Consider the following 13,009-nt stretch of genomic DNA (forward strand, 5'->3'; position numbering starts at 1 on the left):
TTAACAGACCACTGATAGAACAGGCACCAAAAAGTCAATATCTAGCTCTTGTTCTTTTTATCAAAAGCTGTGCTCAATAGAAAATCTAGCTCTGCAATGCTTCTTACTCACTTGGAATGATTTCACCTGCATGCTGAGTTAGACGAGGCCACGAGCAACCTCATCTCAAGCATTATTTACACTCAGCTCTCACTCCAGTCAAGCAGCCGCCCATGGTGCTGCAGGCTCTTGCAGTTTCTTAGCATCCTCATGCCTCTGACAGGCACCACAAAGCATGAAGAAGTACAAGTTCAAATATCAGAGGAATACAAGTTCCACAGAAGATTGATGTGAATCTTCATAAATGTAGGAAATAGGAAGCACCTCTTACATATGTGTCGTATGCTGCCTAGCCTCTGCACGGTGGTCCTGAGCAGCTGGTCTTTGCCATGCAATTCCACACTTGCACACTTACTTACATACATAAAACTCCCTGGCTTTCTCACCTCCAGCTAAGCCAAAGATTCCAAACCAGCAGTCTGTGTTACATGAGATCACAAGCATGTTTCACTTGTCCTGAACAAGATCTACTACCACTACCATCATCAACATCATGGTTATTATTTTATGAATCTTGGAGACTTCCAGACAGGATATCAATTTCCCTGATTCCCTATAATCTTACAGTTAGACTATTCACACATTTACAGTCAGATGCCTAGACCCTATTGACATTTGAGTTTGAGACCCAGGATAAGGTGTTCATGTTACACCTTTTTTTCTATCCCTTGTCCATTCAGACACTCCTGCCCTTTGGGCTGAGATCAATCACCAGTTCTTCTCTGTAGGTTTTTCTGACATCATGGTAAAAGTTAATGGTTCTCTGGTCTGTGTTTCCACAATGTTTAAAACATACTTCAGTAAATGAGTTCAATTCAACAAAACAAACCTTCACTGAGAACCTACTCCATGCCAGGCATGTTTCTAAATGCTAGACAGTACAAAAATTCCTGCCCTCACGGGGGTTCCAATCTACTGAAGAAAGATGGTAAGCAAACAATTTAGTACATCAGATGGCAGTGACTGCTATGGTGAAAAACACAGCAAAGGAGAAGGTATAAGAGTGTCATAGTTTTTTGTTGTTATTGTTTGTGTTTTCAATTATATATAGGATAATCAAGGAAGACCAACTGAGAGGACATTTGGACAAAAACGCAGAGGAGGCAGGTGCAAGCCACTCCACACAGAGGAGCCACCAAGTACTTAAACTTGAGGTGGAAGCTTTCCTATAGAGAAACAGCAAAGCAGACAGTGTGATGAGGGCAGAGTGGGTACCAAAAACCCAGAAGATGAGGCAGGGCGGTAGTGTATGTGTGTGCGTGTCTGTATAAGAGAGAGGGCCGGGGTGGGGGTGGGGGAGCACAACATATAGGACTTTAGGCAACTGTAAAGATTTGCCTTTTGCACTGAGTGTGACAAGAAAATGTGGGAGGGTTTTAAACACAGTAGTGACATGCTCTCAATTACATTTTCAAAAGATCACTCAAGCTGCTATAGAAAAAATACACTGCAGAAAAGACTCTTTACACTCTCTTATAGAATTTATTACATTATATTCAAGATATTTCGACATCTATCTCCTCTAGCAGAGGACCGTGAATTCCATGAAGGGGACCAAATCCTATCATCTTCGCAGCTTCAGCAATTACAGTAATACTTGGGATACACTAGGTAAATTCTTATAACCGTTGAAGTTTTCCCAGCTTTCCAATTATTAAGTGCCAACAAACTATGTTTATTATGGAAGAGAAGAAAACAACTGAACATATCCTGTAAGAGGATATCTTTTGTGTCTGGTTTCGAGAGTATTAATACAGGGGTGCCTGGGTGGCTCAGTCGGTTAAGTATCTATCTGACTCTTGATCTCGGCTCAGGTCATGATCTCACGGTTTGTGAGATCAAGCCCTGTGTTGGGCTCTGTGCTGACAGTGTGGAACCTGCTTGTGATTCTCTCCCCCTCTCTCTGCCCCTCCCCCGCGTACACATGTGTGTATACGTGCTCTCTCCCAAAATATATAAATAAACATTAAAAAAAAAAGGATTAATAGAAGAATGTACTCAGGTACAAAGGATCATCTTGATTTAAGTTTAATATCCTTGGTAAACTATTTACTATTTTGTCCTTTCCTATCTTCCGATGTCATGTTGCTCAGATGAACTTTAGTGAAAGAAAAGGGGAGGGTAATAGTCTCCTGGTGCTTCCTAAATGGACTGTCCCTCAATTCTCTCAGTTGGCATTTAATTCCACTTGCAAGTATCTCCAGAAGTTAAATTTTCTATGACCTCTCTAAATAATTTGTACCGTCCACTTCCTCTTTAAAGAACATTCTTTATATCTAACTTAATCTCTGAAACTCACATTAAAAAATCGTTTTCTCTTTCTTCTGATAATGGAATCACACTAATTTCCACAATGATGACAGAAATAGTCCTGCTTGATACAGGGGCATAAACTAGATTATCTTAAGAGTCTATCTGTCCTGAGATCCTATTATCTTTCCATAAACAAACAGATTCTAACAGTACTAAACCACTGTAAATCTTTTGCGAATAGGGATAGCATCAAATACATTTTGAAACTTATTAAATTCAGTACCATCATCTCCATGAATACGTAATAAATGTTGATGATGATAAAGAGCTTTTACCTCAGTTTTCTTTTTCTCATGTTTTTTAAAAGCAATGAATTCTTTACATGATAAACAAATGCTAATACCTCTACCAGAATTGTACAGGACATCACATTACAAGGAAGATCACTGCCTTAGTTATTACTCATCTTAAATATTAATTAAAACAAAATCGATATGCTAAGAAATCCTCTATAATTGCTATAATAGCAAAATGACAACAGAAAAGCCTCCCTGCTGGAGGACTTTAAGGAAGGGCTTATTGGCAATGAGTAAGTTTAGTCAGTACATTTATATTAAATATTGCTCAGCATGTGACTGTGTGCAAATGGATTAAAATTTTCTCATTTCTATATTAGGTTTATTTTTACCACCTTAAATTTGAGTGTATTAACAATTACAATGACAGTGATCTTAGAGGCAGCAACAAAGATACGCTTGGCACTTATTGCATGCAAGAGACTTGCTGAGAACTTTACACGGCTTATTCAATCTTGCTAGATGATTTACTATGCCAATTTTATGAATGGAAAAGCTGAGGCTCAGAGAGGTAAGTAACTTGCTCCAAATCACACAGTCTTCACACTACTCATGGATCAAACACAGGTTTATCAAACTCTGAAGTGCCTGCTCAATGCCATATTCCACTGATTGAGCTTCCCTTTAGAAGAAACCAGAGAAACAGAACAATTCATTTGATGACATCATTTCCTCATCCCACAGGTTAAGACAGATCTACCAGGTTCACCATCAATGTATAATCACAGAACCACAGAATGACAGATCCTAAGAGAACCACTTCAGTTATCTGGGTAACAAATCACTGCAAAACTTAGCAGCTTAAAACAACAATCCTTTCATTACCACATGCTATTTCTGTGGGTCACTAATTCAAGGAAGAGTTTGGCTGGGCAAAGAGTCTGGCTACAGTTCTCTCTAACGATCAAAGGGTGTTGACCAGAACCTCTTTCTCTTCACGTACTTTTTGGGCACCTGCATAATTCTGTGTGCTATGCTCTCCACGTGGGCTAGTCTGGGCTTTGGGCTTTCTTACAGCTTGGGGGTTCAGGGCTACTGCACTGCTTATATGAAGGCTGAAACCTTCAAGAGTAAGTATTTTAGCCAGCAAGGCTTCTGAAGTCAGGCAGCATCCCCCCTGCTACACTCTCTCACTATAAGCAAGTCACAGTCCTGCCCAGATGGAAGGGGAGGGGACTGGGCTCCACTTCTCATCCACTGTCATGATGAGACAGTGGCAAGGGTCAATCTAGAAGAGTATGTGGAATGGGAAATATCACTGAGGAGAATCTCTGGAAAACAGAACCTAGTGGAAGGACATACAATTCAACGCTCTCACTAAATAAGAAAATGGAGTTTACACATTAAAAAACATCCAAGACAGTTAACTTCACCTTGACACTCAACATTTCTAATAACTCCTGTAAGGCTTGAATTGTTAAGACAACTTGCTCAATATTATGCAATTTCTTGCTTAAACACACAAAAGACTTTTTACATTCATCTCCTGGGTAAGAAACAGAAGTAGATAAAGCCAAAATTGTCCCAAGTACAGGAGAATCAAGAAGAGGAATCCAAGTAATGTTTTTCCTTTGTAGTCTAGGACAACATAAAACTTATTTCAAATGTATTTCATGTGTCCTCTTTACTTCAGAATCAGGGAACCTTAGACTTGGAAGTACTCAAAAGCATTTAGTTCAGACTCCCTCATTTCAAGAATTTCTCACACAAACCACAAGGTACATCCTACAGCTGATCAGCCCATGTTGCTTCTTTTCTCTAGGTAGATATCTATCAATTTCATCCATCAGTACTAGTTTTTCCTTATGAAGCATAACAAACAAATCTGTTCCTTTTTTAGAGGACCAGTAAAACTATTTAAGTTCAAGTCAGGATTTCTCAGAATTCAGGCAGAATTTCCTAACTGCTCATTTGCTAGTTCTGTGCATAACCTGCTTTCCTGATACTTTGGTCCCTAGGGCTCATGTCTGAACACACTCTTAAAATATGGCACCCAGGCCTGAACAGACTAGTTCAAATATGGTCACCAGTGCAGAAAATAAGCAAAAAGCCTGCTTCTTTCAGCATGGAGGCACAATCATTCTGACACAGCACAAGCCTCCATGCAAGATAGCTGCCATACTACATGCTTTGGCTTATGTAAAACTGTGGTCAGGTTGCATGTCCCAGCCTCTAAGTTAATTCTCATCTAACTGCTACCAAATAGGATCTTTCCAGGATTAAATGAGGCTTTACATATCTTCACAAATTTTCATCTATTTAGTTTTGGTTAAATAAAGTGTTTTCCAGCTTAGACAGATTATTTTGGATCTGTTATCAGTAGTCAAAATGGTGAAGGGAATTACTGAAGTCATCAATGCCAGCAAAAAAATAAACTTAATAGACTTAAATGTATTATTTGGCTTGTTTGTGGGCTTGGTTTAAATTTATCTCTAACTAAAAGGTTCTTCATTAGAAGATGGCTTTAGCAAATACTAGTATAGGAAAACTGCCCAGCTTTTGAATGCTAATGCCCAGATCAGGGGTGAGGAGGGGGAGGTAGTGACAGAGGTTGCAAGAAGGGGGAAACATTCAAATTTAAGAGTTTGTATTCTGGAAACAATTTATAAAACTCAACTTAATTAATGAATATAGGTAATTAAAAGGAACATTTGGAACTAAGGAGAAATAGCCTTCAAGGACATTTCAAACAAAAATTAAAAAAACAAAAAACAAAAACAAAAAAAGACTCTTCTTTTCCCAATGATCTTCCCTTAATAGGTACTGAGGGCAATTTATAGAACTAATGGAATAGCCAAAAATACCTCCGTGAATTCAATTAGCTAAAAGAGAAGGGTCTGCTTGGAAGTGAGTTTTTAGATTTGACAGTCAGAAATGGGAAAGAGAGGGAATTCATGATAACTGACAAGAAAGGGACATAAACCACAAAAGTCATGCTTTGGTTCAAAAGGCAAAAGCCATCAGATTATTCAAGCAAAGTGATCATTAACTGGGGTATCCTGGGAGCATGTAAGAAATAACAAAGTTTCTAATTCAATCAGATTATAGAGGTGAATAAATGCACAATTATTTTGTCAGGAGACTATGCCAGAAACACGCTGTTTAGAGAAACAAAGTAGGAATGCTGGTAACACATTCTCAATCCTTGATATGGTTTAGGAGTATTTTCTCTAGTGATAAGGCTGAATCAGGAAACAAGCTGGATAGAGGAAGGAAACTGGAAAGGTGGGGGGAGGGAAAAAATGAGAGAAGCAAAAAAAAAAAAAAAAAAAAAAAAAAAAAAGAGGAGTATCAGGAAGTTCAACAAGATAGGAACTAATGGAATTTGTTTTTTAGCGTCTCCAACTCCCACTTGCACACCAAGTGAGAAAAGATACATACACACACACACACACACACACACACGTATCTATACCTCCTGGCAGGCACTGGCCAGCACAAGTACATGCTGTAGGTCTCAAGGGGCCCTAGCAATCTCAGTTCAATATATTCGATCATTTCTTTGTCTCCATAGAAAGTGCATACATCTCCAATTTAGATGCACTCCAATCCAGAGTCATTGTCTCCCTATTACAAAGATGATGGGGAAAGGAAGGACTTGGAAATTAGAAATGTACAACCAACCATTCCCATACACAGCAGTTTACTAAAAGGTTTCTGACTACTCGGTAGTGTGTGAGGATCTTTCACTATTTAAGCAAGTAGTTCTGAATAGCCAGATTCAGATAGGGCAACAGTGCCGCTAGACTGTCTCTGCGGCTTGAGAAAACACTGAGCACTGAGAAAGTCAGAGGGTAGTTCCTAAAGAGACAGGAAGGTTTTAATTCCTTTAACAATACAACACAGTTAAGCCCATGAAAAACTATTCCAGAGTGAAATGCAATGTCTAAAGGCCAATTTCTGGCAAATGGGATTGATTTTTAAAAACACAAAATGGCATAAGCAAACATTCATTCAATAATCCTTTCTTGAGAAACTACTAGATGTACCAGTGGATTATGCTTGGCATAGGATTGAAAGTTAACTGATGAATATTTCCTACTCTCAGAGAAGAGACAGTTATTTATTAATTAAAACATTCCAGGGGCGCCTGGGTGGCGCAGTCGGTTAAGCGTCCGACTTCAGCCAGGTCACGATCTCGCGGCCCGTGAGTTCGAGCCCGCGTCAGGCTCTGGGCTGATGGCTCGGAGCCTGGAGCCTGTTTCCGATTCTGTGTCTCCCTCTCTCTCCGCCCCTCCCCCGTTCATGCTATGTCTCTTTCTGTCCCAAAAATAAAAAAAAAAAAAAAAAAAAAAAAACGTTGAAAAAAAAAAAAAACATTCCAAAAGGAAAAAAATATTTCAAATATCAACCTTGAAGCTATACAAACCATTTTTAAGATGAGAAACAGGTCCATTTTTAAAAAACAGAAGTGCAGGGAGATTTTAATTTACTGAATTCCTACCATGTGCCAAGCACTGACTCAAGGCCATGCCAGAGGCCCAGAGATGAATACAACACAAATCCTCTCTCTTTATGTAGTTTACTGTCCAGTGTGTGTGATGGATGAAAAACTCCATGTGTAAAAATACAGGAGATTGATTTCTTCATTTGATGTGTCAAGATCAGAGAGAGGATAAAAGGCATAATCGAAATTTCATCAATGTGTCCCAGACATCTTAGGTTTAGCTTAGATTGTTATTTTGATGTGGTTTTTTTCCCTACATATTATATTCAAAATAATTAAAGAATCAGATTCCTGGTCTGGCACAGTTTGCTCCTCTACATAATACAAGGCTCACTACTACTACTACCCTCACAAAGAAAATGTTCATTTTATATAATTTTTTTTTAACTAGGAAGAGATTTTTTATGCACAGTCCTGGATTTTAAAAATTCCTTTTGGATCAAGGACTCCCAGGAAAATCTGATGAAAGCTCTGGACTTTATATATCCATACCTACATGTACAGAAGCCCACAAACAAATTCTGCATGCAACTTAGAGGAGTTCACCAACCCACTATAATGAGTGTACCCAGAGATACTGCCCAAGGACCTCTCCTGCACTGACATGTTGCACAGAACAAACCTGTCATATAATAATGATACCACTTTATATTTATCATCACTTTACAGTTTCATGTACTTCTGACATTAGTAAAGTAAAGGACTTCATCAATACATTTGGATTTTAAAGACATCAAACAATCTGATTTCTACAGGGCATTTTCTAAAGTTCCACAAGATAGAAGACTTAAATCTAGCAAAAGACATAAAAGCTAGCAAGCATTAAGTGTCCAAGGTAGATCATGGAAACTACGATCAGCCCTTAAAATCTGGGTACTGATCATTACAGATGTAAGTGGACCCAGCATGTAACTGTGAGAGATCAAATGGCTGATACACAGAACATTCAATCTTGAATCAGACAATTGTGTTGACAGCAGCAGTTGCTGAGGTTGGGGAAGGTGCAGGGAAGGGAGTTGACTACAAGTGGAGGTAGTATGAGGGAGATCTTTATGGTGAGGGAATAGTTCTGTAATTAACTGAGACAGTGGTTACAGGATCCACAAATGGGATAAAGTGGCATACACAGAACTACACACACAGACTGTATGAATGTCACTTTCCTGGTTTTCATCTTATGCTATAGTTGTACAAAATGTAATCACTGGGATAACTGGGTGAAGAGTACAAGAAACCCCTCTGAACTATCCTTGCAACTTCTTATGCATCTGTAATTATTTCCAAATAAGAAGCAAAAAGCCAAAAAAAATCTGTTATTAATTAAGGGTTGCAGATATTTGATCATTTGATGCATATGAGAAATCAGAAAATGCACAAGTAACACAGCATCTGTGCTCCAGAAACTAAAGCTAGCTCTTTCTTTTTTTCTTTACAGCACAAGCGGGGAAGGGGCAGAGAGCAAGGGAGAGAGAGAGAATTCCAAGCAAGCTCCTCATTGCCAGCACAGAGCTCGTGGGCTCAAACTCACGAAACTGTGAGATCATGACCTGAGCTGAAACCAAAAGTCGAATGCTTAACCGACTGAGCCACTCAGGCGCCCCTGGCTGGCTCTTTCTTAATTCAGCTCCCACCAGCACAGTAAATTGTTCCCAAAGCTGGCCCAGGCATTTGTAATATGCTTCTGAACCCACCATAGTTCAATTCTGACTGAAGGCAAGGCAGTGAGGTTTTGGAAGTTAAACCATTATTTTCAGCAAAATAATAGCCAACCATTTCCCCACAAAATTATGATGAAGTATTAACTGCTTATGTCTCTAACAAAATCTCAAAGAAAATTTCTGAGGCATAACTGGACTCATTTAAACATAGATTTTTTTTTTTTTTTTTTAATGCACAAAAGTTAATTAACATTGTGGCAGAGGGAAAAGGACAAGGACTTTGGAGTCAGAGGGACCTGGATTTAAACCCCATTTGTGCTGTGTTGGACCTTCATAACAAATCCTTCTGAGCCTTGGTTTCCTTACTGCTAAAAAGGTGATAATAATGCCTACTTCACAGAAGTGTTACAAGGATTAAATGAAATACTATCATATATGTCTCTCACAGTGTCCAGCAAATACTTGCTTCATAAGGTTGTAGTTTCTTTTCTATCACTACAACAGTCAGGGGTTATAGAAATCAGGAAGTCAGGCTTAGTTGTGAGAGAGATGATGTTGCCCAAGCCAGATGTGGTCAATGCCCAAGGTTCTTTAAATCCAGATGCAAAGCCAAGATTACCATCAGTACCTTAACCAGAGCACCCAGGGAGGATTACTACTTCAACATTCAACACTGCCATGGTGTCTAAGATTCTCTAGGTATTTGACCTCCAGCAGCACCTTTACCTTGGCAATGCCAAATATAATTTCAGGCCAATACTGTTAGGGGGTCAAGGGAGTAAAAACAAGTGATCCTACTTCCAACTGCAAACAGGAACCAAAAGAGGTTGTATTTTCAAACAAATCTCATCAAAGGCCTCCTGCCCTTGGCTATAAGGACCGGTTGTAACTAACATGGTAAGGTTTCATAGCAACAATTTATTCAGGGAAGGTACAGGTGTGTCTCAATGAGAGCGAACTCTATATATGAAAATCCACACATATCTAAAACGGTCTGTGTCCAGATTAAGATTTCAGAAGCCCTGTCCTAGGCAACATTCGTAATCCTAAAGTCAGAAGCTCTCCCAGATGTCACATATGACAGGGCTTCTACTAGTGGCTCTCAATCCTTACTCCCAATAATCACCTGTGTCATCTGGGTAGGCTTTATTTGATATTAAAACGATTTTTCTTCTTCTCTTTTTAATACCTATTCCTGGACCCTAACCCCAAATTAGGATTTAACTGGCCTGGGGTGGCACCCTGGCATTATCATTTTTTAAAAAGCTCCTTAGGTGACTGAGTGCAAGAGATGCTGAGAACCACTGCTACAGACCAAGTGCTGCGTCCTGATATAAAACTGCCTCAGCGAACAATCAGGATGTTCAATGCATCAACAAGAGGAGGACCGTAAGCTGGAATGAGAGATGAAGACACGCCTGGATATAAATCTTGCACAAAGCACAGGATCCTACAAGGCCAGTCTTCTCCACACCAACTGCACCAAAATAGATTTTCCCTGGGTTAGTACCAGAGAATTGGTTCCGAAGCTCCTCAAATACAGGCTCATGTCAACGTGGTCATGAATGACATCACCGTCAAAAGGCCAAGTAATACCAGACAGTGTTGAAAACCTCAAGGCACCTAACATCAGTAGTCCTCAGGCAGATGTCTGCCAGAGGATTAGAAACCTCTAATTGCCTTTAACAAAAAGCTTTCCTGTGCTTACCACAGAAGTTCTTTTAAAGTTCTACCAAAAGTTTCCTTCCCTGATCTGTTCAACCATAAAATTTCAAACAGAGTGCTACAAAAGACCACGGTTTCAGGCAGCAGGGAGAAAAAGGTGGGCCAAGTAATCCAAGAACGCAAAGATCCAGAAATGCCAGCACAGTAAGAATGCAGGATTGACAGAGCTGGAACAAAAAGGTTATTTTCAGGGGTCCAGGATGGACTATGGGGCCGAGGCAAAGGTGCCAGGTGTGGCCATTGGAGGGCGTGGTTAGGTCAGTGCAGAGGTGATAGAACATCCTTGAGGATACTCAAATTATGGAGCATGATCAAAGGACAGTGATTAAAGAGGAAGACTCAGATAAGACAAATGCAGTCTTTAGTGAACAAGGCAGGGGCCTGCCTGAGCCAATCCAGGTCATACAGTCACCACTGAGGGGCAGAGGGGTGACCAGAAGCAGGGCTGTCTGATGATCCTCTGCTCTTTCCAACAGCCTCTCTGGGAGTGAAACATCCAGTGTGGCCTGATGGCAGAACGCCTCCTCCCTAACGACCCACCTGCCTTTGACATGACTCAGCAGAGACCTATAAACACCGCCCCTCAGTGAGCCAAGGGAGCACTGCTTCCTCAGTCCTCACTGCTAAAGGTGTAGGGGCAGAAAAGCCCTGACAAATGGAATTTAGTCCCAACCTGCAAAGGAAATCACCGAGCAAAAATTTCTAATAACTGCTTATTCTAGAGTCTTCGGAAATAATATGAAGTAACAAAAAGCTACTACCCTGGAAAAATTCCTGTCAGTCTAGAGAAATGTCAGAAAAAATTGCACCAGGGCCTTGGCTAGAAACCAATAAAGAAACCTAAGTAGGACACACCAGATTAACTGAGTAATAGTTATAGCAACCATACTGCAGATTTTTGGAGGCAACACCAATTTTGAATTTTTACTCCTATGTCTCCAGAAACCCCTATTTCACAAATTCTATTTTGACATCCAAACTCAGGACTGCCTCTTACTTTGGAAATGGCACAAAAAACTCCATACTAAATTACAAGGCCCAATTTACTAATGAAGCTTATGAATTATGGACTCATCTCATGTAGGGTACGGTGTAGTCACCCTGCTCTCACCTAGTTTTAAGACAAACACTATCGTACAATGGAGGAAATACTACATCTAAATCCCTTACAGATTCTTGGTGATGATCCTACACTTTCAAAATGTTTTTAAAAGGAAGCAGACCAGGACAGGACTATGCAGATGACATTGTCCCTCCCAAGCTATATCCCAGACTGTTATGCAGTCTGAGCAAACAAAACCGCTGCAAGCATCCTCGGATGGGAGAGACATTTTCCCCATTGAATATGTCAGCAAAAGCATTCTTCCCAGAGTTTACTCTAGTCCTCACACAAGGGAAAAAGCAGGTGACACATACTCTTCTTTAGAATCCTTGTATCTTCCAACTACTATTATTAAGAAGGTCACATTTAGCCTTTGAGACTTCTCACATCTTTTTTTTGGAGCTTTATCTAAAGAGTACTATCAGTAATAGATATAAATAGTTCTACGCACAGCTGAAAACCAAGCGGTGTTGAAACAGAACATATCAATTGTATGTGGCTTAATACCTCAGGAGTCTTCTTACTCTGTCTTTTCCCAAAAATGCAGTCAAGATCTGTTTTGCTCCGAGATGATAGATCCTTCCCTAGAAAAACAACACGGTGCCTTTCAGTAATACCATTCTTTCTAAAATAAGGGGCACAAATATAAACTATGAGAATCCTGAAAGCAAAATGGATTTTGGAAAAGAGACAATTTTGTAAACTACTTTCTGTCTCCCTTCACAACAACTCCTTAGTTAACAAGTAAAATCAAATAAATTTTAAAATGACTTAAAACTCAAGACAGGGTTTCACAACCAGAATCCGTGATGTTCTCTTCTTTATGGTAGAAACAATCAAAAGCGTGTAGCATGAGAGGAAAACTGAATTTCAAAGCTAGCTCTACTACTGGTATACCTTTCACTTATGATTTCTGGGTCTCTGGGTTCCCCATTTATAAAACAGATATTTTTTACTTCAAGGAGACATGAGTTACTCAGGATTATGAAATGCAGAACAAAAATGCTGGTAGCTTTACAGCTTTTAAACACACACAAATGAGAGCATATTGTATTTGACACATAGGAGCTCAATAACTAATTGAATGAATGAGAAAAAATTTAAAAAGAATAAATGCAAACAAAAATTACTACATTAGGGTGAAAGGATTTCAGATTTTTCTCTTTAAAATGTTCTTTACTGTTACAACTATATCATCTTTAAATAAAAGGATACATAATAAGAGCAGGAAATGAAATGGCTTCTGGCAAAGCACTGTCCAAAGGACCTATGCCTCTTATTAAAAACACTAAACTCTTTAACTTAATTTCAAACCCACAAACCAACTAATTTAAAATTCACTTCTTTGGAATTTCCACTTCTACCAATA

General features: G+C 39.4%; 1 protein-coding gene across 4 annotated transcripts in view; it reads right to left on the reverse strand.

Annotated features, from left to right (window-relative positions):
• PINX1 (PIN2 (TERF1) interacting telomerase inhibitor 1) overlaps positions 1 to 13,009 on the reverse strand; it is an 88,869-nt gene that overhangs the window by 45,017 nt on the left and 30,843 nt on the right. For 3 of the 4 annotated variants that reach the window (XM_058720832.1, XM_058720835.1, XM_058720834.1), the window contains one exon: positions 12,148 to 12,224. The exons of the other annotated variant lie outside the window; for it this stretch is intronic. In XM_058720832.1, the coding sequence (XP_058576815.1) occupies positions 12,148 to 12,224 (77 nt within the window). The remainder of the gene's footprint in view (positions 1 to 12,147; positions 12,225 to 13,009) is intronic. 4 annotated transcript variants of the gene reach the window in all.

Source organism: Neofelis nebulosa, chromosome 3 (assembly GCF_028018385.1).
Source record: "Neofelis nebulosa isolate mNeoNeb1 chromosome 3, mNeoNeb1.pri, whole genome shotgun sequence".
NCBI lineage: Eukaryota > Metazoa > Chordata > Mammalia > Carnivora > Felidae > Neofelis > Neofelis nebulosa.